This window comes from Giraffa tippelskirchi, chromosome 11 (assembly GCF_054371585.1).
Source record: "Giraffa tippelskirchi isolate mGirTip1 chromosome 11, T2T-mGirTip1v1.2.pri, whole genome shotgun sequence".
Lineage (NCBI taxonomy): Eukaryota > Metazoa > Chordata > Mammalia > Artiodactyla > Giraffidae > Giraffa > Giraffa tippelskirchi.
In genome coordinates, this window is record NC_137285.1 from 39,981,012 (window position 1) to 40,004,278 (window position 23,267).

The 23,267-nt window shown below is 37.4% G+C and overlaps 2 protein-coding genes across 15 annotated transcripts in view; one reads left to right on the forward strand and one right to left on the reverse strand.

Annotated features, from left to right (window-relative positions):
* HSPA4L (heat shock protein family A (Hsp70) member 4 like) overlaps window positions 1-5,264 on the forward strand; it is a 56,255-nt gene extending 50,991 nt beyond the window's left edge. For 6 of the 8 annotated variants that reach the window (XR_014068147.1, XM_081538157.1, XM_081538156.1 and 3 more), the window contains 2 exons: window positions 336-497; window positions 3,944-5,264. Coding sequence is in view for 5 of the 8 variants with exons in the window: in XM_081538157.1 (XP_081394283.1) it covers window positions 336-497; window positions 3,944-4,135 (354 nt within the window). In the remaining 3 variants the exon portion in view is untranslated. Of the gene's footprint in view, window positions 1-272; window positions 498-3,943 lie in introns of all 8 variants that reach the window. The other 2 variants (XR_014068146.1, XR_014068145.1) reach the window with 2 other exon arrangements.
* LOC145525377 (uncharacterized) overlaps window positions 3,231-23,267 on the reverse strand; it is a 29,735-nt gene continuing 9,698 nt past the window's right edge. For 4 of the 7 annotated variants that reach the window (XR_014068153.1, XR_014068155.1, XR_014068157.1 and 1 more), the window contains one exon: window positions 3,231-5,432. Coding sequence is in view for 2 of the 7 variants with exons in the window: in XM_081538185.1 (XP_081394311.1) it covers window positions 5,300-5,432 (133 nt within the window). In the remaining 5 variants the exon portion in view is untranslated. Of the gene's footprint in view, window positions 5,433-5,982; window positions 6,134-23,267 lie in introns of all 7 variants that reach the window. The other 3 variants (XR_014068154.1, XR_014068156.1, XM_081538184.1) reach the window with 1 other exon arrangement.

Consider the following 23,267-nt stretch of genomic DNA (forward strand, 5'->3'; position numbering starts at 1 on the left):
TGCTTGTGCCTACTTACCTTATTTCGTTTTACTCCTTGACAGATTTAATTCCATGCAGCTTCTTTCTTGGCTAAAAACTACTTTTCAGTTTTAATATTCTTCACAAGTCATTCCTTTCCAAAGCTGATTTCTTCAGAAGGCCTTTCCTCCTAAAAAGGCATACTGATTTTTCTTTTGCCCAGTTTTTTCAGTTCTATGTAATTTGTAAATGGATTCTTCACATGAGTATATGTGTGATATACACTCAATGAGAGTTTAAATCTTTTAAGCAGAAATTATCAATAGATTGGTGCTTATTGAAAAACCTCTCATTAAGTTTTTTTTTTCCCTAATAGGATGAAAGATACGATCATTTGGATCCTGCTGAAATTGAAAAGGTTGAAAAATATATCAGTGAAGCCATGAGTTGGCTGAACAGTAAGATGAATGCACAGAACAAACTAAGTCTCACTCAAGATCCTGTGGTGAAAGTTTCAGAAATAGTTGCAAAGTCAAAAGTAAGAAACTATAAACTTTTGTTTTTAATGGATTCAGTCACTAAAATTTCTTAATGGGAGCCATACTCTGAGAAGTAATCAACTTATAGAAAAACATAGAGAAATAGGAATTTGAGGCTAATCTTTAATTTGGGGGGGGGGATTCTAGGTGGGTCATGTTTCTTGATTTAATTAGTCTTACACACAAAACAGCTTTTAGATTTTAAGTGTAAAATAAAGCAATAAAATAAAACAATGTGACAACTATAGATTATGTCTGATTTTTCTAGGCTGGATAACACTTTTGAACCTCCATTCTAAAACCACAGTATATGCTTATTTTTGACATAGTTTGAAATGTATAAAATTTCATGGTAAAATCTTACTTCCGAGATAAACTTTCCATTTTAAAAACTGTTACTATGGAAAATGTCAAAAGTTATAGAAAACACCATGAAAAACATGGGGATAAACTTCATGATAAAGATCAGCATCTAAGTAGAAAAATAAGACATTGGAAAAACAGCTGACAAAGAAATACATGTCTAATAAACGTATGAAACGATATTCATCTTCATTACTAATCTAAGAAATGCAAATCTCTTTTCTCTGAGTTGGTTATTTGTTTACATTTACAATCTTTGCTATAACTGCCAAGGGTGTGAAGAAATGGACACCTTTCCCTGAGCAATTTGGTTACATTTGTTACTGCTTTTTTCTGGGACATCATTTCAGAATATGTATAGAAATCTAAAATGAGCTTACCTTTAATGCAGAAATAACAATTCTAGGAATTCATCTTAATTTGACTGTTGCTTAAGTATATAAACCCCTGCTTATGATAGCAAAAAACTGGCAGCAATCTAAATACCTATCAATAAGAAATTAGATCAACTGATGCATATACAACACATTGTAATAGTTAAACATAGTATTTAAGATAATAGAGATAAATGTATATTTTTTGTAGATTTAATTTTGGCTGCATTGGGTCTTTGTTGCTGTGTGTGGGCTTTTCTCTAGTTGGCGTGAGCAGGGGCAACTCTTCTTATGATGTGTGGGCTTCTCATTGCACTGGCTTCTCTTGTTGCAGAGCACAGGCTTCAGCAGTTGTAGTGTATGGGCTTAGCTGTTGTGGCTTGTGGGCTCTAGAGCACAGGCTCAATAGTCGTGGTACCCAGGCTTAGATGCTTCGCAGCTGGGGGATCCTCCCAGACCAGGGATCGAACCTGACGTGTCCCCTGCATTGGCAAATGGATTCTTAGCTATTAGACCATCAGGGAAGCCCAGTAAATCTATTAAGATATAAAGATTTACACATGATGCATGAAAAAGGATTAGAGAATCTAAACAGTTATCTCACTATATATTAGCATGTTCATTAAGATTTGTGTGTTTGGATATATGTGTGCATGGACATATATCTAGAAGGATGTTGACCAAAAGGTTAATAATGTTAATCTAGAGGAGATGGTAGCTTAGTGGGTAAAGAATCTGCCTGCAGTTCAGACCAGGGTTCGATTGCTAGGTTGGGAAAATCCCCTGGAGAAGGAAAAGTTAAACCACTCCATTGCCTGGAAAATCCCATGGACAGAGGAGCGTAGCAGGCTACAAGTCCATGGGGTAGCAAGATTCAGACACAGCTTAGCAACTACACCACTACCACCAGAGGAGATGGAGTATCAGGTGATTTTTTAAAATCTGGTTCAGTATGCTCATAGGTATTTATTTTAAAAACAAAAACAGGTTTGGAGTTTTTTAAAATTGAAGTATATTTGATTGACATGATTATGTGTATACACAGTGATTCAATATTTACAGATTTTACTTCATTTATTCTAAAATATTGGCTGTATTCTGTTATACAGTATATCCTTGTAGCTTATTTCTTTTACACATATTAGTTTGTATCTCTTAATCCTGTACCCTTACCTTGCCCCTCACTTCCCTCTCCCTACTGGTAACCTCTAGTTTATTCTCTGTATCTGTGAGTCTTTCTGTTGCTGTTATATTCATTTATTTTTTAGATTACATTTGTAAGTAATAAGATATAGTATTTGTCTCTCTGTAAGCGTAATACCCTCCAGTAATATCAATGTTGCTGCAGACGGCAGATTTTCATTCTTCCTTCTTTTTATTCCATTGTATACATATGCTACATCTTTGTCTGTTCATCTGTTCGTGGACACTTAGGTTGCTTCCCCATGTTGGCTATTGTAAATAATGCTGCTAGGAACACTGGTGTGCATGTATGTTTTCAAATTAGTATTTCCATTTATTTCTGGATACTGAGGAGTAGAATTGCTGGATCATATAGTAATTTCAACTTTTAGCTTTTTTAGGAACCTCCATACTGTTTTCTATAATGGCTATACCAATTTACATTTCCACCAGAAATGTATGTAGTTTTCTCCATATCCTTACCAAAATGTTATTTGTGTTCTTTTTGATGACAGTCATTCTGACAGGAATGAGACATAGCATTGCGATTTTGATTTGCATTTTTCTGATGATTAGTGATATTGAGCAACTTCTGTGCCAAACTGGTGTTTTTTTAAAAAATGATAAAGCAGTAAGAGTATTTTCCTTTCTGAAAACATTTTACAAAGAATCTATTATAATTTACTCCTAATCAGGTGAGAGGCAGAGTGTGACAAGAACAGTTTGCCACTAAAACATTCCCCCAGGATGTTACCTCCTATTTTCCCACCCCACCCAATTTCTGTGACACTGGTCTTGAAAGAATTTCAAGTGTTTCAGTAGCATTATTGAAATGGTCTTTTATTTCTGTGCAGAAAAACCAAGGATATAGAAAATAATATCTTTGAAATTATTATTAAGTTGAATTTACTTCCATGGCGTATTTTTCCTTTGACAGAAAAAGCTACTCTGTTTTCCAAAAGTAAAGTTAGTGTATACATTTATATAATTCCATTTATTAAAATAGTTTTCAAGTAATTCTGAGAATTTTTAACTTATGAAATAGGTGCTATGTGACATAATTCTCATAACAGAGCTTTAGGCATAATTTAAAGGAATGAATTAAAAATTATTCCTAGAAGTTCCCTGGCATTCCGGTGGTTAGAACTCTGTGCTCTCACTGCCAAGGACCCGACTTCAATCCCTGGTCAGGGAGTTCTGAATGCCATGTGTCATGGCCAAAATAAATAAGTATAAAAAGATTATTCCTGCCAAAATAAATTATGAGAAAGAAATTTAGTGACAATAAATACAGAATGTATTATTATATTAAAGACTGAATAGTTTCTTAAACCACTGACATACACTAGCCAAGAAGTAAATAATTCATTAAGGTATTTTAAGAATTAGTTATCTAGCTGAGCTAACAGCTATTCAGCAATGTGGAATTATGTGGAAATTTAGAAAGTATATGTGGACTTCAGAAAGTTAGTGGTTAAGTTGTTGCATAATATTTTTAATATAATCAATTTTCTTCATGTCTTTAGGAACTGGATAATTTCTGTAACCCCATCATTTATAAGCCCAAACCGAAAGTAGAGGTTGCTGAAGACAAGGCAAAAGATAATAGTGAGCACAACGGACCAATGGATGGACAGAGTGGGACTGAAACTAAACCAGACTCAACAAAAGACAACTCCCAGCATACTAAACCTTCTGGAGAGATGGAAGTGGACTAAGTCTTAACTTTACCTTCACGTAATTCAAATAGTGCGAGTAACTAGAGTCCATTCTTCTTCCTTTTACATCTGGTACATACAACAGACGTTTAGTCGCTCTTAACCACTTTGTCATTTGTTTTTTGGAGTAGTTTTGAAAAGTGTTTTATGTTGAGTGCACTTATGTTCATTTCCATTGCTGCTTATGTGAAGCTTTAGCTGAATATAGATTAACAAGTCAGTTTAAGCTTTCCTAATCTATTTTATGTCAAACATGCAAGACTGATAAGTAGTTGGCAACAATCTACCTTATTTAAAGCTTCTACTTGGATTAAACCTCAGCTCCTTTATTCAGGAAAGGATACTGTATTGCACTATTGTTGCAGAAGCATAGATTTAATTGCATCATTATTTTTAAAAACATTGAAACTGATGTGGTTTAAAGCCACCAAGGCACTGACCTTTTTGTAGTTACTGTATTGTTATAATTTAAACATTAAAACAAATAGGTTCCTTGACAAACTAGTCCATCTCAGTGGTGTGCCATGAGAACTCCAAAACTTTATTATCATATAAATGATCTAAATCACACACTGAAGGGGAAAAATGCACAATTTTATGTTAAGGTGACACCAGCAGTTTGCTTCTTTTCATTAGTCATGTGGATTGATGTTTCTCAGAGTAATTCAGTGTCTTTTGCACTTGAAAGTTCTGATCTACTTGTCCTGAAGACCAGCTGCTGCTAAAGTAATGCTAGCCTAAAAACGATGAAGCATTTTTGATGAAAATACCTTCATGTTAAGGGGGAAATGCTGTTGACTTACTCAGACATGTATCTGTGATGTTGATAGCCTTTGTTTTTAGTTTTAAATAGTTTTCTTAGTTCATTTTGTTAATACGTTAACACAGGGTAGGGAGAAATGGCACAATGTGTATTGCATTATATACATTTATCAGTGATTTACTGTTAACATATAAACATTATAGGCGGTAATACTTGAAAAGAAGCACTTATACCACATAAGTCTTAGGAACTAAATGCTTGTAATAAACTATGTTACATATCAACAGGCAAAATACAGAATGTTACATAGTGTAATATGATATGATGTGATTAAATTATAGTTCTTGCTGTTATATAACCTGTTCAGACCTTGGCTCCAGTTTTGGTGCTTCATATGTAAGTTATATGGGATGAGGGACTGTGAAACTAAGATACTTTAAGAATTTAGTCAGAGCTTCATCACCAGACTTGTTCACACTGTTCAGTTCTGTCCAAAAGCTTGAAACTTTCAGTATGGGAGGCAGACTGTTCAACCTACAAAGAAAAGAAACAGAGAATGCATGGGCACTTGTATTCTTAATGCCAATCAACTAGATTGACCTATGTTAAAATTTTGAGAAGCTCAGTTTTTCCCCAAACTACATCTTTATATTAAGAATTAATACTGACTTTCCTTAAGTAGTAAAAATTGAGAGTTCAATATCTTTAGGGATAGTCACTACTCACAACTAGTTCTCTAAGAGAGATTTTGTTTCTACAATGTAGTCTGCACTGAAAGGAGAGTATAGACCAGTGCATTTTGCAGGGATTTTTATTCATCCTTTCAAAGGAAGGAGATGTCCCTTTTTTGCATTAAAAAAATCATACAGACCCAATATATTTTTTGTCTTCAAACTAATGAAATAATCATATCCATTAGCAATGATGAAACACATTTGTTAAGCATGTATTGTTACTTTTCATTTCTATGTTGGTATATATAGGTTCACTATATAAGAGCATCAGAGTTATGAAAGGGAATAAAGTGCATATAAGGAGTTTATTGCTTTCTCTTAAAATCTCCACCACTTTGTTGGAGCTGTACCTCTAAAGAGAAGGCACTGGCGACCCACTCCAGTACTCTTGCCTGTAGAATCCCATGGACAGAGGAGCCTGGTGGGCTGCGGTCTATGGAGTCGCACAGAGTCGGGCACGACTGAAGCGACTTAGCAGCAGCAGCAGCAGCAGCAGTACCTCTAGAAGTAGTTGGGAATATGTAAGAACAACCCTTTCTGCATCTGAACTGTCTAGTACATCCTGACATTTTCAGTTCCTTACTAGCTTATATAGTTCTCTGTTTTAATCAGAATTATATTCCAGTTCCTGTAGTTATGTACAACTTCATTTTATAAGTTAAATATATCCAAAAATAATGTGTATACTTTCCTTACCCATTTATTCAACTTAAATGATTTTCAAAAGCCCTTCAACCTTATAATTAGTTGTTTATTGAATACATTAATAAAAGGGAAAATGTTCTACTTAATCTAGTTTTGGATAGATGGTATGGGCTCAGTTTAAGTTTAATCTGTATGAAGTAGGCAGTGCTAGACAAAAAATAAAAGATCTTTTTAAAAAATATATATAGCAAAATAGGATATTTTCCTGTAGTAATATGCAAATAAGAACTAAATATGTAGGAAATATCTAGGATAATTAATAGAGTAATACACTTCAACTCTATGGAAAAATATAAGTTACCTGGTTTCAGAAATCAACTCCTAATAACCACAGTGATTTTAAAAACAAAGACTGTTAAATAATGAAAGTTTGCAATGTTTTAATTCCTTAGCTATGTACAGAATACTTAAGTTTTAAAATGACGACAAACAGCACACCAAAGAATTAGGCTATTGGAATAACAGATCATCTCAATTTTAAAAAGGTAAAAATTAAACTTAAGAAATACAGATTTCTTAGACTTTGGGGGGGGGTGTCAGTTTTTGGTATATTTATGATTATATTTCCTAGCTAGCAGTCTTTAAAGTGAATTTGGGAAATCAATTATCAATATCATAAAGTGATAGTGTGAAAATATTTTATCCAAATTAGCACATCTTCAACTGTTTTGAAAAATTATGTTTAAGATCAACTAACCCAAAATAGATTTAACAAGTATCCTTCCATTTTCATAAATTTGAACAGTAATACTAAGCCTATAAACATTACCATTAGGATTTTGTTTTAACAGCTGGTATTGGTAGTCCACAACAATTAAAGCCTTATTATTAATTTTACATATCATAGATTTACAAGTGATAGAAAAATTAAACTTCATCTTTCTCAACTTTTAGAGATTTACAACAAAAAAATTCAGTTCTAAAGGAAATGTTATTTTGTGGTTACACTTCCAAGTTTTAAGTGGAATTTGTTTTGTGGTATTTGATTCTGTAAAACTTAATGAGACATATATCTAATTGTATTGATTTATCAGTATTTAAAATCTGATGACATTGATTAAAGTCAGCCACTGATGACTTTTCCAATGACACAGATGTAGGGAATGCTTATAAAGTTTGAGTCTAATGTTATATTATCCTCTTAACTATAGTATGTTTTACAACTATCATTTATCAAACTAAATATTTAATCTTGGTCAATTTCAGAAGATTCAGACTTTTTGATCAAAAAACAAAAAAACCTTTAAAATTACCTTTTGTTTTGTCAAGGTTTGATTTAAAGTATAATCTTAAAATAATTTCCAGGAAGCACATAATCTTTTCTTTTGATAAAAAACAAGTAAGATTTAATGCAGATCAAAACCAATCAAGTCTTTAACCAAAACAAACAAAAGCTTTATTTTACTTTCACATCTATTAATATAAAGTAAACTAAAATTAACATTCTTCCATATACTCATGTTTCCTAAACAAACAACTCTGGGTTTATAACATAACCAGGTGTCTTAAGTTTTTTTTCCCCTTGCTAAATTCAAGGGTAATTGTTTCATAAAATAACAGGGCACCTGAAATTTCTGGAATTTTAATAACTGCTTAGAAGAAAAAAAAAAAAAAAACACTAAATATCTATGCCAGTGGTCAGCAGGTGGTAATGGCTCTTTCACCTTCCAGATCTCTAGGATCTGGTCACCGTCCAGACCTCTAGCATATTGTTAGAGTAAGCGTTAAAAGGAAAAAGCACATGTTAAAAATACATTATTAAGTAACTTGGAGCTTTCAAGTCAAAGAAAGAAAACTAGTAACTGAATCACAAACATTTGATTTAGTCTGTCATGCAGGTCAAAATGCACATCAACAAAAACATGAATGGCATGATCTTTGGGATCTCTAATTTACTATCATGTCCTAGGTCACATGATGAGTATTAGGGAAGTGTATTGATTTACTCATCCTCTAAAGACATTCGTGAACTTCAACATGTTTTCCATACTTTAGTTGTCTTATAGTATACAAACTGTAAGTAGAAATTACCTTAGTCCTTCCTGTTTTATTTATCCTCTCAGTCTATTACATAATCATTTTATTTCAATTATATTTTGCTTTTTTATTTTGGATTATTCTTTTATTTCATGTATTTTAAAAGATAGTTTTCCTATAACTGCTTGATAACTGATTTTATTAGCTGTCTTTTTACTTTAAAGCCAAATCTTACTGTTGAGAATTTTTTGACTCTGAAATTCATACTTAAAAAGCCATGTTGTAAGTTTCCATATGTAATACCTCTAAAATTTAAAATTGGCTTAATAGGTTTTTCATATTCTGGCCTTGAATACTTTTAAGTAGTTCTGGACCAAAAGAAGTCAATTTTGTGAGTACCGTGTATTATAAGTAACCAGTGTCCTTCATTTTTAATCCAAGTATCAATGTAACAAAAGGGTCAGAAATTCAAAATAGTTGTTAAAGATTAGACACCTTCAATTCTTTGCTGCTTTCTGATTACATACATGTGTTGTGCATCTTCCTTGGGATTTTTTAGAATTTAATTTTTTGCCTCCATGAACTTGAGTTAACATGCTCTTGAAATCATATGGACCCACACAGAATGTAGATGTAAAAATGTAATTAGAAATGGAGATCTAAGTAAAGGAAGCTTTAAAGAGTTGTGGTTTTTTTTCCCTGAAATAATACTTTTATGGCTTAGTGTCTTGAAAGGAAACTCACAGTAAAAGTAAAAAAAAACATTGTATTTGGCTGGATGAAGCCACTGTTGTTTAATACAGAAGCAATTTTTTAATGAAGCTACTGAATTGTTTAGTACTAATATGGTATCCACGTTATTTTTCTTTTCTCCAACCATTATTAAAATAATTTATATACACAGTGACTCCGACTCCAATCATTAGTATAAAATACCTTCTGGTAGTTCAGTTCCTACTAGCTGACAATTGTTTTTTTAAAGAAACTACATTTGATTTCTCAATTTCCCAGTTCGTTGTCAGTACAGTGACCAGTTCAATGCCGAAAATCATAACAAACTGGGTTTTGCATATACCAGACCTTTAGTTTCAATGAGCAAACATTAGAATGGTTTATGATGTTAAGTTGGTAACATTCTTATATGTAACCCCTATATAAGTGGTATACAATTTTTGTTTACAAAGCATAGCCATAAAATGTTTACATATGCAAAATCAGAGTATATAAAACATTTTCTATGTATATAAAATAGCATCATCATATTAGTGAACAAATAACTGACAAAATGCATTTATCAGTTGCTGTTTGTTCACTAATAGTAAGCGCACACTGTCAAGACGTAGTGTAAGTACGTATCTACTTACTTTCGAACCATGAATTTTGCACACCGAAGGCTTAATGTTCACATACTGAACTTCAGTGGTTTGGGGACAGGTTTTCAGAGCCATTTATATACATTTGCTTGGCAATGAGGGCTGAGTAAATTGGCAAACTTTTTAAACCTTCCAATGATGTTTATTCTGAAAACTACAATAGTAGTTTTCGAATATTGGAAGTGTTGTCACAGAATTAACTTTGTATTGGAAAAGAAAATCTAGGAATAAATGAACTAGAAAACTTTATAAAGATTTTCAGTACACAAAGAGGAGCTCCCTGCCCGAGTTTCTCTTAACCTTTTTTTTGAGAATTGCTATTCCAGATGAAAATCTATCAAATGGCATGCTGGGGTTTCCTGGTCTACATTACAGTATTTGATGCTTAATCTTCTAGTGCTTGAACCTACTTGGGAGAATACAAAGGATAATAAATCTTCAATCCACAGAAAATATTTATACCTCCACAAACTTTAAACTTTCCAATAGAAGTGCAAATAAATACTTTCAAAGTTTAGAAGGCTGAACAACTGGGAGTTTATACCTGGTTCATCTTATCCTGATTTTCAGGAGAACTGGGGAGGATTTTGCTTTTTTAACCCACAATCCCTACTGATGAACAGAAGAGTTGATAACCTTCCAGAAGTGAAGAAGGAATGTCTGTCGACTGTCATTCCTAATAATTTATCCTCAATCCCTCCCTCCTAAGGAAATAAAGATAGATTCAAGATGGTTCATGCATCCTGCAAATGCCAAAAGGCAATTTGAAGCCAGTTGTATCAAGCAGCATTTGATCTCCTGTTTAACCTCCCTGAAAAGGATTTGTGTACTGGTTTTAGACATAAAAAGATTCAGGTTAAATTAAGAGTAAATAAAAGGGGCTTCCCTGGTGGCTAAGTTGTGAAGAATCTGCTTGCCAATGCAGGAGGCACAGGTTAGATCCCTGGTCCAGGAAGATCCCACATGCTGCAGAGCCACTAAGCTTGTGTACCACAACTATGCAGCCTGTGCTCTAGGACCCAGGAGCTGCAACTACTGAGCCTGTGTGCCCCTGAGCCCGTGGTCCGCAACGAGAGAGGTCACTGCAACAAGAATCTTGTACACCGCAACTAGAGGGTAGCCCCCATCTAGAGAAAAGCCCATGCAGCAATGAAGACCCAGCATGGCCAAAAATAAACAGAAAATAAAAGAGTAAATAAAGAATTTGTAGTTAAGAAAATTAACCCTGTTGTAGGCAAAGAGAACAAAGAGAAATTATAAAATAGAAATCCAAATATCAGTAACTATGGGAATGCAAGTACCATAAACTTAGAAGATTAAGAACTATATGTAGTATTTACAAGGATACTTTAAAACATAATGATGTAATATGCTTAAGTCACTCAGTCGTGTCCGACTCTTTGCCACCCCATGGTTCCTTTTGTCCATGGAATTCTCCAGGCAAGAATACTGGAGCAGGTAGCCATTTGGTTCTCCAGGGGATTTTCCTGACACAGGGATCAAACCCACATCTTCTGTGTTGCAGGCAGATTCTTTACCATCTGAGCCACCAGGGAAGCCCCAATACTACATTATGACCCAGCAATCCCACAACTGGGCATATACTTTGAGAAAACCATAATTCAAGAAGAGACACGTTCCCCAGTGTTCATTATTGCAGCACTGTTTACAGTAGCCAGGAGATGGAATCAACCTAAATGTCCATCAACAGGTGAATGGATAAAGATGTGGTACATATATGTAGTGGAATATTATTCAGTCACAAAAAGGAACAAAATTGTGCCATTAGCAGAGACATGGCTGGACCTAGAGACTGTCATACAGAGTGAAGTAAGTCAAAGAAAAACAAACATTGTATATTAACGTATATATGTAGAATCTAGAAAAACAGTACTGATGAACTTACCTGCAGTGCAGAAATAAACACACAGAACAGACTTGTGGACACAGACAGGAAGGAGAGGGTGGGACAAATTTAGAGTTGCTCTGACATACATACACTACCGTGGGTAAAATAGCTAGTGGGAAGCTGCTGTATACAGCACAGGAGGCTCAGCTCAGTGCTCTGTGAATGACCTAGTGGGGTGGGATGGAAAGTGAGGTGGGAGGGAGGCTCGAGGAGGGGATGTGTGTAAACATAAACTAACACAAACATAACTGCTGTGAAGCAATTATATTTCCGTTTTTTAAAAAATATAAAAATATAAAAGAAACCTAAAAAACACCAAACACCCACAATGTGGTACCATTTCATCATAATTCTCAGAACAGCTGTCATCAGGTTCTGCTGTATGCCTCAGGGAACTCAAACGGGCTCTGTATCAACCTAGAGGGGTGTGATGGGGAGGGAGATGGGAGGGAGGTTCAAGAGGGAGGGAATATATGTATACCTATGGCTGATTCATGCTGAGGTTTGATAGAAAAAATTCTTAAAGCAATTATCCTTCAATTAAGAATTTTTACAAAAGTGTTGGTGAGGATGTGGAGAAAAAGGACTCTTGTGCATTGTTGGGAATATAAATTGGTGCAACTACCATGGAAAACAGTATGGAGTTTCCTTAAAAAAATTAAAAATGGCACTAACAATTCCATTTCAGGGTATTTATCCAAGTAAAACAAAAACACTAAGTCAAAAATATACATGCACCCCCTCAGTGCTAAACCTGAAGCTCCAATACTCTGGCCACCTGATGCCAAGAGCTGACTCACTGGAAAGACCCTGATACTGGGAGAGGTTGAAGGCAGGAGGAGAAGGGGACGACAGAGGATGAGATGGTTGGATGGCATCACCGACTCGATGGACTTGAGCTTGAGCAAACTCCAGGAGATGGTGAAGGACAGGGAAGTCTGGCGTGCTGCAGTCCACGGGGTCGCAAAGAGATGGACACGAATGAGCAACTGAACAACAACATTGTTCACTGCATTACTGTTTAAAAATAGTCAAGATATGGAAACAACCTAAGTGTCCACTGATGGATAATTAAAGATGTGGCATTTTGCATATATATGATTATTCAGCCACAAAAAAGAAAAAAAAAATCTTACACAAATTTCCATTTTTTCCATGGACTCAGAGGGCATTATGCTAAGTAAAGCAAGTCAGTAAGTCAGAGAGAGAAAGAAAACCACCACATTCTCTCTATGTAGAATCTAATATATATATATATATAATTTAGTTTAAACAGGTTAAATAAAAATTTTAAAAAGAAAAAAAGAACAGGTATGGTGGGGACAGTGGGTCCCTCCAGTGGAGGAAACCCTTGAAACTGCCTGAAAGGAAGGTATCCTGCACTTTGGACCATGGAAGGCAGGTCAGCGCTCCCATTCCTGGGGTCATCAGTTTTGTGTTGCAAACAGCTAGCTAAGCCCCAAGAATATTCAAAAGCCTCACTCAGAATCCTCTAGGGAAAAACAAAGGGGTGAGGATAACCAAAAATAAAGGCCTTAGGCTTCCAGTAGCTAATGTGACAAGTTCTTATATGAAAATATCAGGCTTTTGGTATGTCCATAGTATGTAAAATTTTAAGTTTAATTCATATGTGCCTATCTTGAGTAATAATTTTGATACACTGCAAGTTAAAAATATAAGTTTCAGTACATATAATCCCATTTCTTTAAGTAACAGGAAATATATATATATTTGTGTGTGTATGTATATATATATATACATATATTTGTACATAAGTAGGAAGGTAGGGAAGGGACCCTTTCAAAGTTAACATTGATTACCTACGAGGGGATAACAAATATTTTCAAAATAATAGTCTATTACATACAAATTCAAATGAAATTTGGGAAAACAACCTGGTGCTGCAGAAGTCTGAAAACCTTGCAGACAAGGAAGGTGTACTTCTTCCTATATCTTGAATTAAAAAGGGAGTCTGTCTTTAAGTGGCTAGGGAATGTCCCCAGGTTAGGAATCTTCCTATAAGAGGAGACATCAAAAAAAAAAAAAAAAAAAGAGGAGACATCAACCAGTCAACCACAGCAAGTCAGGCATTTTTAACCTGAAAAAGTGCAGTTGACATTCAGTGGTTTCCCAAATGTGATCTGTGAAGAATCAAGAGCCAGGGATGGCTTTGGGAAAGGACAGTTATGAACCTGACAGGATAACTTTTGGGAATTCACTACCACTGCTTTGCTTTTTGGGATTTTCATTAAACTTTTAGTATTCAGCAGCAACAAAAACAAAAGAAGTTGAAAATTTCTGATACCACTGAAATAGACTTTGGAGTTAAACAAAAAATTTACTTAACCTCCCTAAGTCTTAGTTTCTTCATTTGTGTAAACCAGATAAACCCCTACCTGCTAGGATGGTTGTGATGAGAAGATGAAATAATGCAGTTAGCACTTAATAGTGTTAGTTGCTCAGTTATAACCTACTCTTTGCAACCCCATGGACTGTAGCCCACCAGGCTCCTCTATCCATGGGATTTCCCAGGCAAGAATGGAAAATAGCTTGCCATTTCCTTTTCCAGGGTATTTTCCCAACCCAGGAATCTAACCCAGATCTCCTATATCGCAGGCAGATTCTTTACTGGCTGAGCCACCGAGGAAGCCCTGGCACTTAATGATCGCTTGAAAGAAAAAAGTGTCACATAACTTAGGGCAAATAATGAGCTTGGAATGCTTTACACTATACCACTGTCTTCAACTTTCCCTGTCACCTTCAGGTAAACTGTCACCAAAATGAGCACCTATTCACCCTGGGGCCTACTACCCTTCTGTTTGAAAAAGTCATCTCATTTTGCAAGGTCAAGAACCTAAATTTTTACTAGCCTGGAGAGAAAGAAGGGTGATAGACACCTTTATAACTTATGTTTAGTAAGCATCACAGTGAAGACCACTTCTTGCATCCTAGACCAGGAAAAGAATGTGAGGCCTTTGCTAACTAGGCTGATCCAGGTACTCTGTCTTGATCAAAATGGGATGATAAATATACAGAAAGGCAGTGTGACACAGTGGTTTAGACTTTACTAACTAGGCTGATCCAGGTACTCTGTCTTGATCAAAATGGGATGATAAATACACAGAAAGGCAGTGTGACACAGTGGTTTAGAATCTAAACTCTGAAGCTAGACTCCCTGGATTCAAATCTTGGCAAGGCTTAGATTTACTTACTCAGTAAGTAAGTATCACTTTCTAATTATGTGACCTGGATAAAGTTACTTGACCTCTCTATGCCTTACAACAGGAAGGGAGTATAGCCCCACCCATCACCAGAAAGTTGGATTAAAGATTTACTGAGCATGGCCTTGCCCATCAGAGCAAGACCCAATTTTCCCCACAGCCACCCTCTCCCATCAGGAAGCTTCCACAAGCCTCTTATCCTCATCCATCAGAGGGCAGAAAGTATGAAAACCACCATCACAGAAAACTAACCAAAATGATCATACGGATCACGGACTTGTGACTCAATGAAGCTATGAGCCATGCCATGTAGGGCCATCCAAGACAGAGGGGTCATGGTGGAGAGTTCTGAAAAATGTGGTCCACTGGAGAAGGGACCAGCAAATCACTTCAGTTTTCTTGCCTTGTGAATGCCATAAACAGTACGAAAAGGCAAAAAGATATGAGACTGAAAGATGAACCCTCCAGGTCGGTAGGTGTTCAACATCCTACTGGAGAAGAGCAGAGAAATAGTTTCAGAAAGAATGAACAGGCTGAGCCAAACTGCAAACGATGCCCAGTTGTGTATGTGTCTGGTGGTGCTGTAAGAACAATATTGCACAGGAACCTGGAACGTTATAGGTCGATGAATCACAGTAAATAGGAAGTGGTCAAAAAGGAGATGGCTAGAGAGAACATTGACATTTTAGGAATCAGTGAACTAAAATGAAAGGGAATGGGCAAATTTAATTTAGATGACCATCATATATACTACTGTGGGCAAGAATCTGTTAGAAGAAATGGAATAGCCCTCACAGTCAACAAGAGTTTGAAATGCAGTACTTGGGTGCAATCTCAAAAACAACACAGTCATCTCTGTTCGTTTCCAAGGCAAACCATTCAGTAGCACAGTAATCCAAGTCTATGCCCCAACCACTAATGCCAAAGAAGATGAAGTTGAACAGTTCTATGAAAACCTACAAGACCTCCTAGAACTAACACCAAAAAAAGATGCCCTTTACATCACAGGGACTGCAATGCAAGGAAGTCAAGACATACTGGAGTAACAGGCAAGTTTGGCCTTGGAGTACAAAATGAAGCAGGGCAAAGACTGACAGTTTTGCCAAGAGAACGCATTGGTCATAGCAAACACCCTATTTCAACAACACAAGAGACTCCTCTACACATGGAAATCACCAGATGGTCAATAATAAAATCAGATTGATTATATTCCTTGTACCCAAAGATGGAGAAGCTCAATACAGTCAGCAAAAACAAGACCAGGAGCTGACTGTGGCTCAGATCATCAGCTCCGTATTGCAAAATTCAGGAACAAATAGAAAAAAGTAGGGAAAACCACTCGGCCATTCAGGTATGACCTAAATCAAATCCCTTATGATTATACAGTGCAAGTGACGAATAGATTCAAGGAACTACATCTGATCAGATGGCTTTAAGAACTATGGACAGAAATTTGTAACATTCTACAGGAGGTGGCGACCAAAGCCATCCCCAAGAAAAAGAAATGCAAAAAGGCAACATGGTTTTCTGAGGAGGCCTTACAAATAGCTGAGAAAAAAAGAAAGGCTAAAGGCAGGAGAAAAGGAAAGATATACCCATTTGAATGCAGAGACCCAAAGAATAGCAAGGAGAGATAAGAAAGCCTTCTCAAATGAGCAATGCAAAGAAACAGAGGAAAACAATAGAATGGGAAAGACTGGTGATCACTTCAAGAAGATTAGAGATACCAAGGGAACATTTCATGCAAAGATGGGCTCAATAAAGGACAGAAATGGTATGGACCTAACAGAAACAGAAGAGATTATTAAGACGAGGTAGCAAGAATACACAGAAGAACTATACAAAAAAGATCTTAATGACCAGGGTAACCACAATGCTGTGCTCACTCACCTAGAGCCAGACATCTGGAGTGTGAAGTTAAGTGGACCTTACAAAGCATTATTATGAACAAAGCCAGCGGAGGTGATGGAATGATAACTGAGCTATTTCAAATCCTAAAAGATGACGCTGTTAAAGTGCTGCACTCAATATGCCAGCAAATTTGGAAAAATGAGCGGCAGCCACTGGACTGGAAAAGGTCAGTCCCAGTGAAGGACAATGCAAGCTACCACACAACTGTACTAATTTGACATGCTAGCAAGGTAATGCTCAAAATCTTTCAAGCTAGGCTTCAACAACACAATAACTGAGAAATTTCAGAGTTACAAGCTGGATTTAAAAAAGGCAAAGGAAGCAGAGATCAAAATACCAACATCCATTGGATCACAAGAAAAAGCAAGGGAATTCCAGAAAAAAGCATCTGCTTCATTGACTACGCTAATGCATTTGACTGTGGGGATCACAGCAAACTGTGGAAAATTCTTAAAAAATGGGAATATCAGACCACCTTACCTGCCTCCTGAGAAATCTGTGAGGGTTAAGAAGCAACAGAACCAGACATGGAACGATGGACTGGTGCAAAACTGAGAAAGGAGTATGTCAAGGCTGTATATTGTCACCCTGCTTATTTAATTTACATGCAGAGTACATCATGCAAAATGTCGGGCTGGATAAAGCACAAGCTGGAATCAAGATTGCCGAGAGAAATATCAGTAACCTCAGATATGCAGATGATACCACACTTATGGCAGAAAGCAAAGAGGAACTTAAAGGCCTCTTGATGAGGGTGAACGAGGAGAGTGAAAAAGCTGGCTTAAAACTCAACATTCAAAAAAATCAAGATCATGGCATCTGGTCCCATCACTTCATGGCAGATAGATGGGGAAACAACGGAAACAGTGACAGACTTTATTTTTGGAGGCTCCAAAATCACTGCAGACAGTGACTGCAGCCATGAAATTAAGACACTTGCTCCTCGGGAGAAAAGCTGTGACAAACCTATACAGTGTAGTAAAAAAGCAGAGACAATACTTTGCTGACAAAGGTCCATCTAGTCAAAGCTATAGTTTTTCCAGTAGTCATGTATGGATGTGAGAGTTGGACTATAAGGAAGGCTGAAAGCTGAAGAACTGATGCTTTTGAACTGTGGCACTGGAGAAGACTTTTGTGAGTCCCTTGGACTGCAAGGAAATCAAACCAGTCAATCCTAAAGGAAATCAACCCTGAATATTCACCAGAAGGACTGATGCTGAAGCTCCAGTAACTCTGGCCACCTGATGCGAAGCGCTGATTCACTGGAAAAGATTCTGATGCTGGGAAACACTGAAGGCAGAGAAGGGGATGACAGAGGATGAGATGGTTGGAGGCATCACCGACTTAATGGACATGAATTTGAGCAAACTCCAAGAGATTTTGAAGGACAGGAAAGCCTCACTGCAGTCCATGGGGTTGCAAAGGGTCAGACACATCTGAGCAACTGAACAAAGCACTTAGAATATAATAGGAGCTATATAAGAGTGCTATGTAAGAGATAGCACATATGCAACATACTCCACACACCTACGCATATATGTAACTAATCAACGACAGCATTTTTTCCCAGTGAAACTGTCTGAGCTCTCTGTATCCTTGTCAACAAAGACACTCCTTGTAGTTGTTAACTGATTAACTCACTAAATGAAAACTTTTCTTATATCATAAAGTCAACTGGAATATTTTAATATAAGCAGTAGAGTAAGTTAGTTTACCCATGTTAGTTTTCTACAGCAAACACTGCACAAGAATCAAACGTATCCCGAGCAGAGGCAAATAATGTTATATGAGGGAGATTTGGCACCAGGCCTCGTGGCCTGCGGCGTGCGTGTGTGTATCCAAGTGAAGTCACTTCAGTTGTATCTGACTCTTTGTGACCCCATGGACTGCAGCCGACCAGGCTTCTCTGTCCATGAGATTCTCCAAGGCAAGAATACTGGAGTGGGTTGCGATTTCCTCCTCCAGGGGGTCTTCCTGACCCAGGGATCGAACCCATGTCTCCTACATTGCTGGCAGATTCTTTACCACTGGAGCCACCACGGAAGCACCTGGTGGCCTGTTGGGTTGACACAAATGATTCCAGCTGCCCAAGACAGCCTATTCACATTCTTAGACAAGCAGCCGCGAAAACTCATTTTGCCTGTCCTCATTCACCATTTGCTACAGAATAAGAGTAGCTACTAAGTCACAGACCACAAAAACAAAGGTTAGTTTCATAAAATACACTTCAGTCCTGATTGAAAAACGATGGACAGACACACATATGTGAGCCACTGAGGACATTTATTTCAACTGTGAGCATTTATCCTGAGAACCCAACCCTTTTGAGGTTAAAAAGAGAGAGAGTAAGAGAGGGAATATTAAGGTTGAACATAAATATTTCAAAAACATGTGCATATAGTCACTGCCACTTACCACATCCCTTGGCTAGACCCCCCAAATTGTATGTAATTATTTTATATTGTTAGGTTAATCATGTTCTCATTATGGCTTGCAATTATAATTATCTTTTATTTTTTGTTTGGCTATTGCTTGTGAAAACCGAAGAAACATCTTTTACTATTGTGATTATGTAACTATTACTTAATACCACGTTACATGATGGGTCAACAGAAAAATAATATAATTCTATGTCACCAAAACTATATTTAATAGAAAAATCTGTAATCACTTTTTAAACTTCAGATTCTTATCAGAATAATCTTGGACTTTTTTTGAAAAATACAAATGCCCAGGTATTGCTTTTTTTTCTCCAAAGCTTCAGATATATTTGTAATGAGCAGCAGTGATTAAAAACAACTGGACTATATGATATTTTACTTATATCTAGTTTGTTTCACTATTTCTATTTCATATTCAGTGCTCCCATTTGTTTTCCAATTTCTCTTTTTTTTATGTTTTCTCGAGTCTTTATTAAACATAATAGAAAAGCTTTTGTATACATATGTATAAATAGTATATATAATATGTATTTTAGAAAACTTATGAACTTTTGCCTAAAAAATTTATGACATTTTGATTCCACTTGTTTGACTCAGTATGAATAGAATGCTAGATTTCTAATTAAAAAGAAAACAGATATGCAGCAAACAACAAAGGTCTACCGTATAGCACAGGGAACTGTAGTCAATATCTTGTAATAATCTATAATGGAAAATAATTTTTAAAAATATGTGTAGATGTATAATTGAATCACCTTGTGTGCACCTTAAACTTTGTAAGTCAGTTCAGTTCAGTTGAGTCGCTCAGTCGTGTCCGACTCTCTGCGACCCCATGAATTGCAGCACGCCAGGCCTCTCTGTCCATCACCAACTCCCGGAGTCTACCCAAACCCATGTTCATCGAGTCGGTGATGCCATCCAACCATCTCATCCTCTGTCGTCCCCTTCTCCTCCCGCCCCCAATCCTACCCAGCATTAGGGTCTTTTCCAATGACTCAACCCTTCGCATGAGGTGGCCAAAGTATTGGAGCTTCAGCTTCAACATCAGACCTTCCAATGAACACCCAGGATTGATCTCTTTTAGGATGGATTGATTGGATCTCCTTGCAGTCCAAGGGACTCTCAAGAGTCTTCTCCAACATCACAGTTCAAAAGCAACAATTCTGCGGCGCTCAGCTTTCTTCACCGTCCAACTCTCACATCCATACATGACCACTGGAAAAACCATAGCCTTGACTAGACGGACTTTTGCTGGCAAAGTAATGTCTCTGCTTTTAAACATGCTATCTAGGTTGGCCATAACCTTCCTTCCAAGGAGTAAGCGTCTTTTAATTTCATGGCTGCAGTCACCATCAGCAGTGATTCTGGAGCCCAAAAAAGCAAAGTCTGACACTGTTTCCACTGTTTCCCCATCTATTTCCCATGGAGTGATGGGACCAGATGCCATGATCTTAGTTTTCTGAACGTTGAGCTTTAAGCCAACTTTTTCACTCTCCTCTTTCACCTTCATCAAGAGGCTCTTTAGTTCTTCTTCACTTTCTGCCATAAGGGTGGTGTCATCCGCATATCTGAGGTTATTGATATTTCTCCCGGCAATCTTGATTCCAGCTTGTGTTTCTTCCAGCCCAGCGTTTCTCATGATGTACTCTGCATATAAGTTAAATAAGCAGGGTGACAATATACAGCCTTGACGGACTCCTTTTCCTATTTGGAACCAGTCTGTTGTTCCATGTCCAGTTCTAACTGTTGCTTCCTGACCTGCATACAGGTTTCTCAAGAGACAGGTCAGATGGTCTGGTATTCCCATCTCTTTCAGAATTTTCCACAGTTTATTGTGGTCCACACAGTCAAAGGCTTTGGCATAGTCAATAAAGCAGAAATAGATGCTTTTCTGGAACTCTCTTGCTTTTTCGATGATCCAGCGGATATTGGCAATTTGATCTCTGGTTCCTCTGCCTTTTCTAAAACCAGCTGGAACATCTGGAAGTTCACGGTTCACGTATTGCTGAAGCCTGGCTTGGAGAATTTTGAGCATTACTTTACTAGCATGTGAGATGAGTGCAATTGTGCGGTAGTTTGAGCGTTCTTTGGCATTGCCTTTCTTTGGGATTGAAAACTGACCTTTTCCAGTCCTGTGGCCACTGCTGAGTTTTCCAAATTTGTTGGCATATCGAGTGCAGCACTTTCACAGCATCACCTTTGTGGATTTGAAATAGCTCAACTGGAATTCCATCACCTCCACTAGCTTTGTTCGTAGTGATGCTTTCTAAGGCCCACTTGACTTCCCATTCCAGGATGTCTGGCTCTAGGTGAGTGATCACACCATCGTGATTATCTGGGTCGTGAAGATCTTTTTTGTATAGTTCTTCTGTGTATTCTTGCCACCTCTTCTTAATATCTTCTGCTTCTGTTAGGTCCATACCATTTCTGTCCTTTATCGAGCCTATCTTTGCATGAAATGTTCCTTTGGTATCTCTAATTTTCTTGAAGAGGTCTCTAGTCTTTCCCAATCTGTTGTTTTCCTCTATTTGTTTGCACTGATCGCTGAGGAAGGCTTTCTTATCTCTCCTTGCTATTCTTTGGAACTCTGCATTCAGATGAGAATATCTTTCCTTTTCTCCTTTGCTTTTCGCTTCTCTTCTCTTCCCAGCTATCTGTAAGGCCTCCTCAGACAGCCATTTTGCTTTTTTGCATTTCTTTTCCATGGGGATTTTCTTGATCCCTGTCTCCTGTACAATGTCACGAACCTCTGTCCATAGTTCATCAGGCACTCTGTCTATCAGATCTAGTCCCTTAAATCTATTTGTCACTTCCACCGTATACTCATAAGGGATCTGATCTAGGTCATACCTGAATGGTCTAGTGGTTTTCCCTACTTTCTTCAATTTAAGTCTGAATTTGGCAATAAGCAGTTCATGATCCGAGCCACAGTCTGCTCCCGGTCTTGTTTTTGCTGACTGTATAGAGCTTCTCCATCTTTGGCTGCAAAGAATATAATCAATCTGATTTCGGTGTTGACCCTCTGGTGATGTCCATGTGTAGAGTCTTCTCTTGTGTTGTTGGAATAGGGTGTTTGCTATTACCAGTGCGTTCTCGTGGCAAAACTCTATTAGTCTTTGCCCTGCTTCATTCTGTACTCCAAGGCCAAACTTGCCTGTTACGCCAGGTGTTTCTTGACTTCCTACTTTTGCGTTCCAGTCCCCTATAATGAAAAGGACATCTTTTTTGGGTGTTAGTTCTAGAAGGTCTTGTAGGTCTTCATAGAACCATTCAACTTCAGCTTCTTCGGCGTTACTGGTCGGGGGATAGACTTGGATTACCGTGATATTGAATGGTTTGCCTTGGATACGAACAGAGATCATTCTGTCGTTTTTGAGATTGCATCCAAGTACTGCATTTCGGACTCTTTTCTTGACCATGATGGCTACTCCATTTCCTCTAAGGGATTCTTGCCCACAGTAGTAGATATAATGGTCATCCGAGTTAAATTCACCCATTCCAGTCCATCTTAGTTCGCTGATTCCTAGAATGTCGACGTTCACTCTTGCCATCTCCTGTTTGACCACTTCCAGTTTGCCTTGATTCATGGACCTAACATTCCAGGTTCCTATGCAATATTGCTCTTTACAGCATCGGACTTTGCGTCTATCACCAGTCACATCCACAGTTGGGTATCGTTTTTGCTTTGGCTCCATCCCATCATTCTCTCTGGAGTTACTTCTCCACTGATCTCCGTTAGCATATTGGGCACCTACTGACCTGGGGGGTTCATCTTTCAGTGTCCTATCCTTTTGCCTTTTCATACTGTTCATGGGGTTCTCAAGGCAAGAATACTGAAGTGGTTTGCCATGCCCTTCTCCAGTGGGCCACCCAAGACGGATGGGTCATGGTGGAGAGGTCTGACAGATTGTAAGTCAACTATACTTCAATAATACATGTTAAGATTTGAAAAAAAACAATCCATCTGCCAATGAGAAGCCCATGCACCGCAACAAGAAAGCAGCTCCGCTCACAACCAGAGAACACATGTGTGCAGCGATGAAGATCCAGTGCAGCTAAAACAAACAAACAATGCAGAGAGAAAAAGGAAAAAGAAAA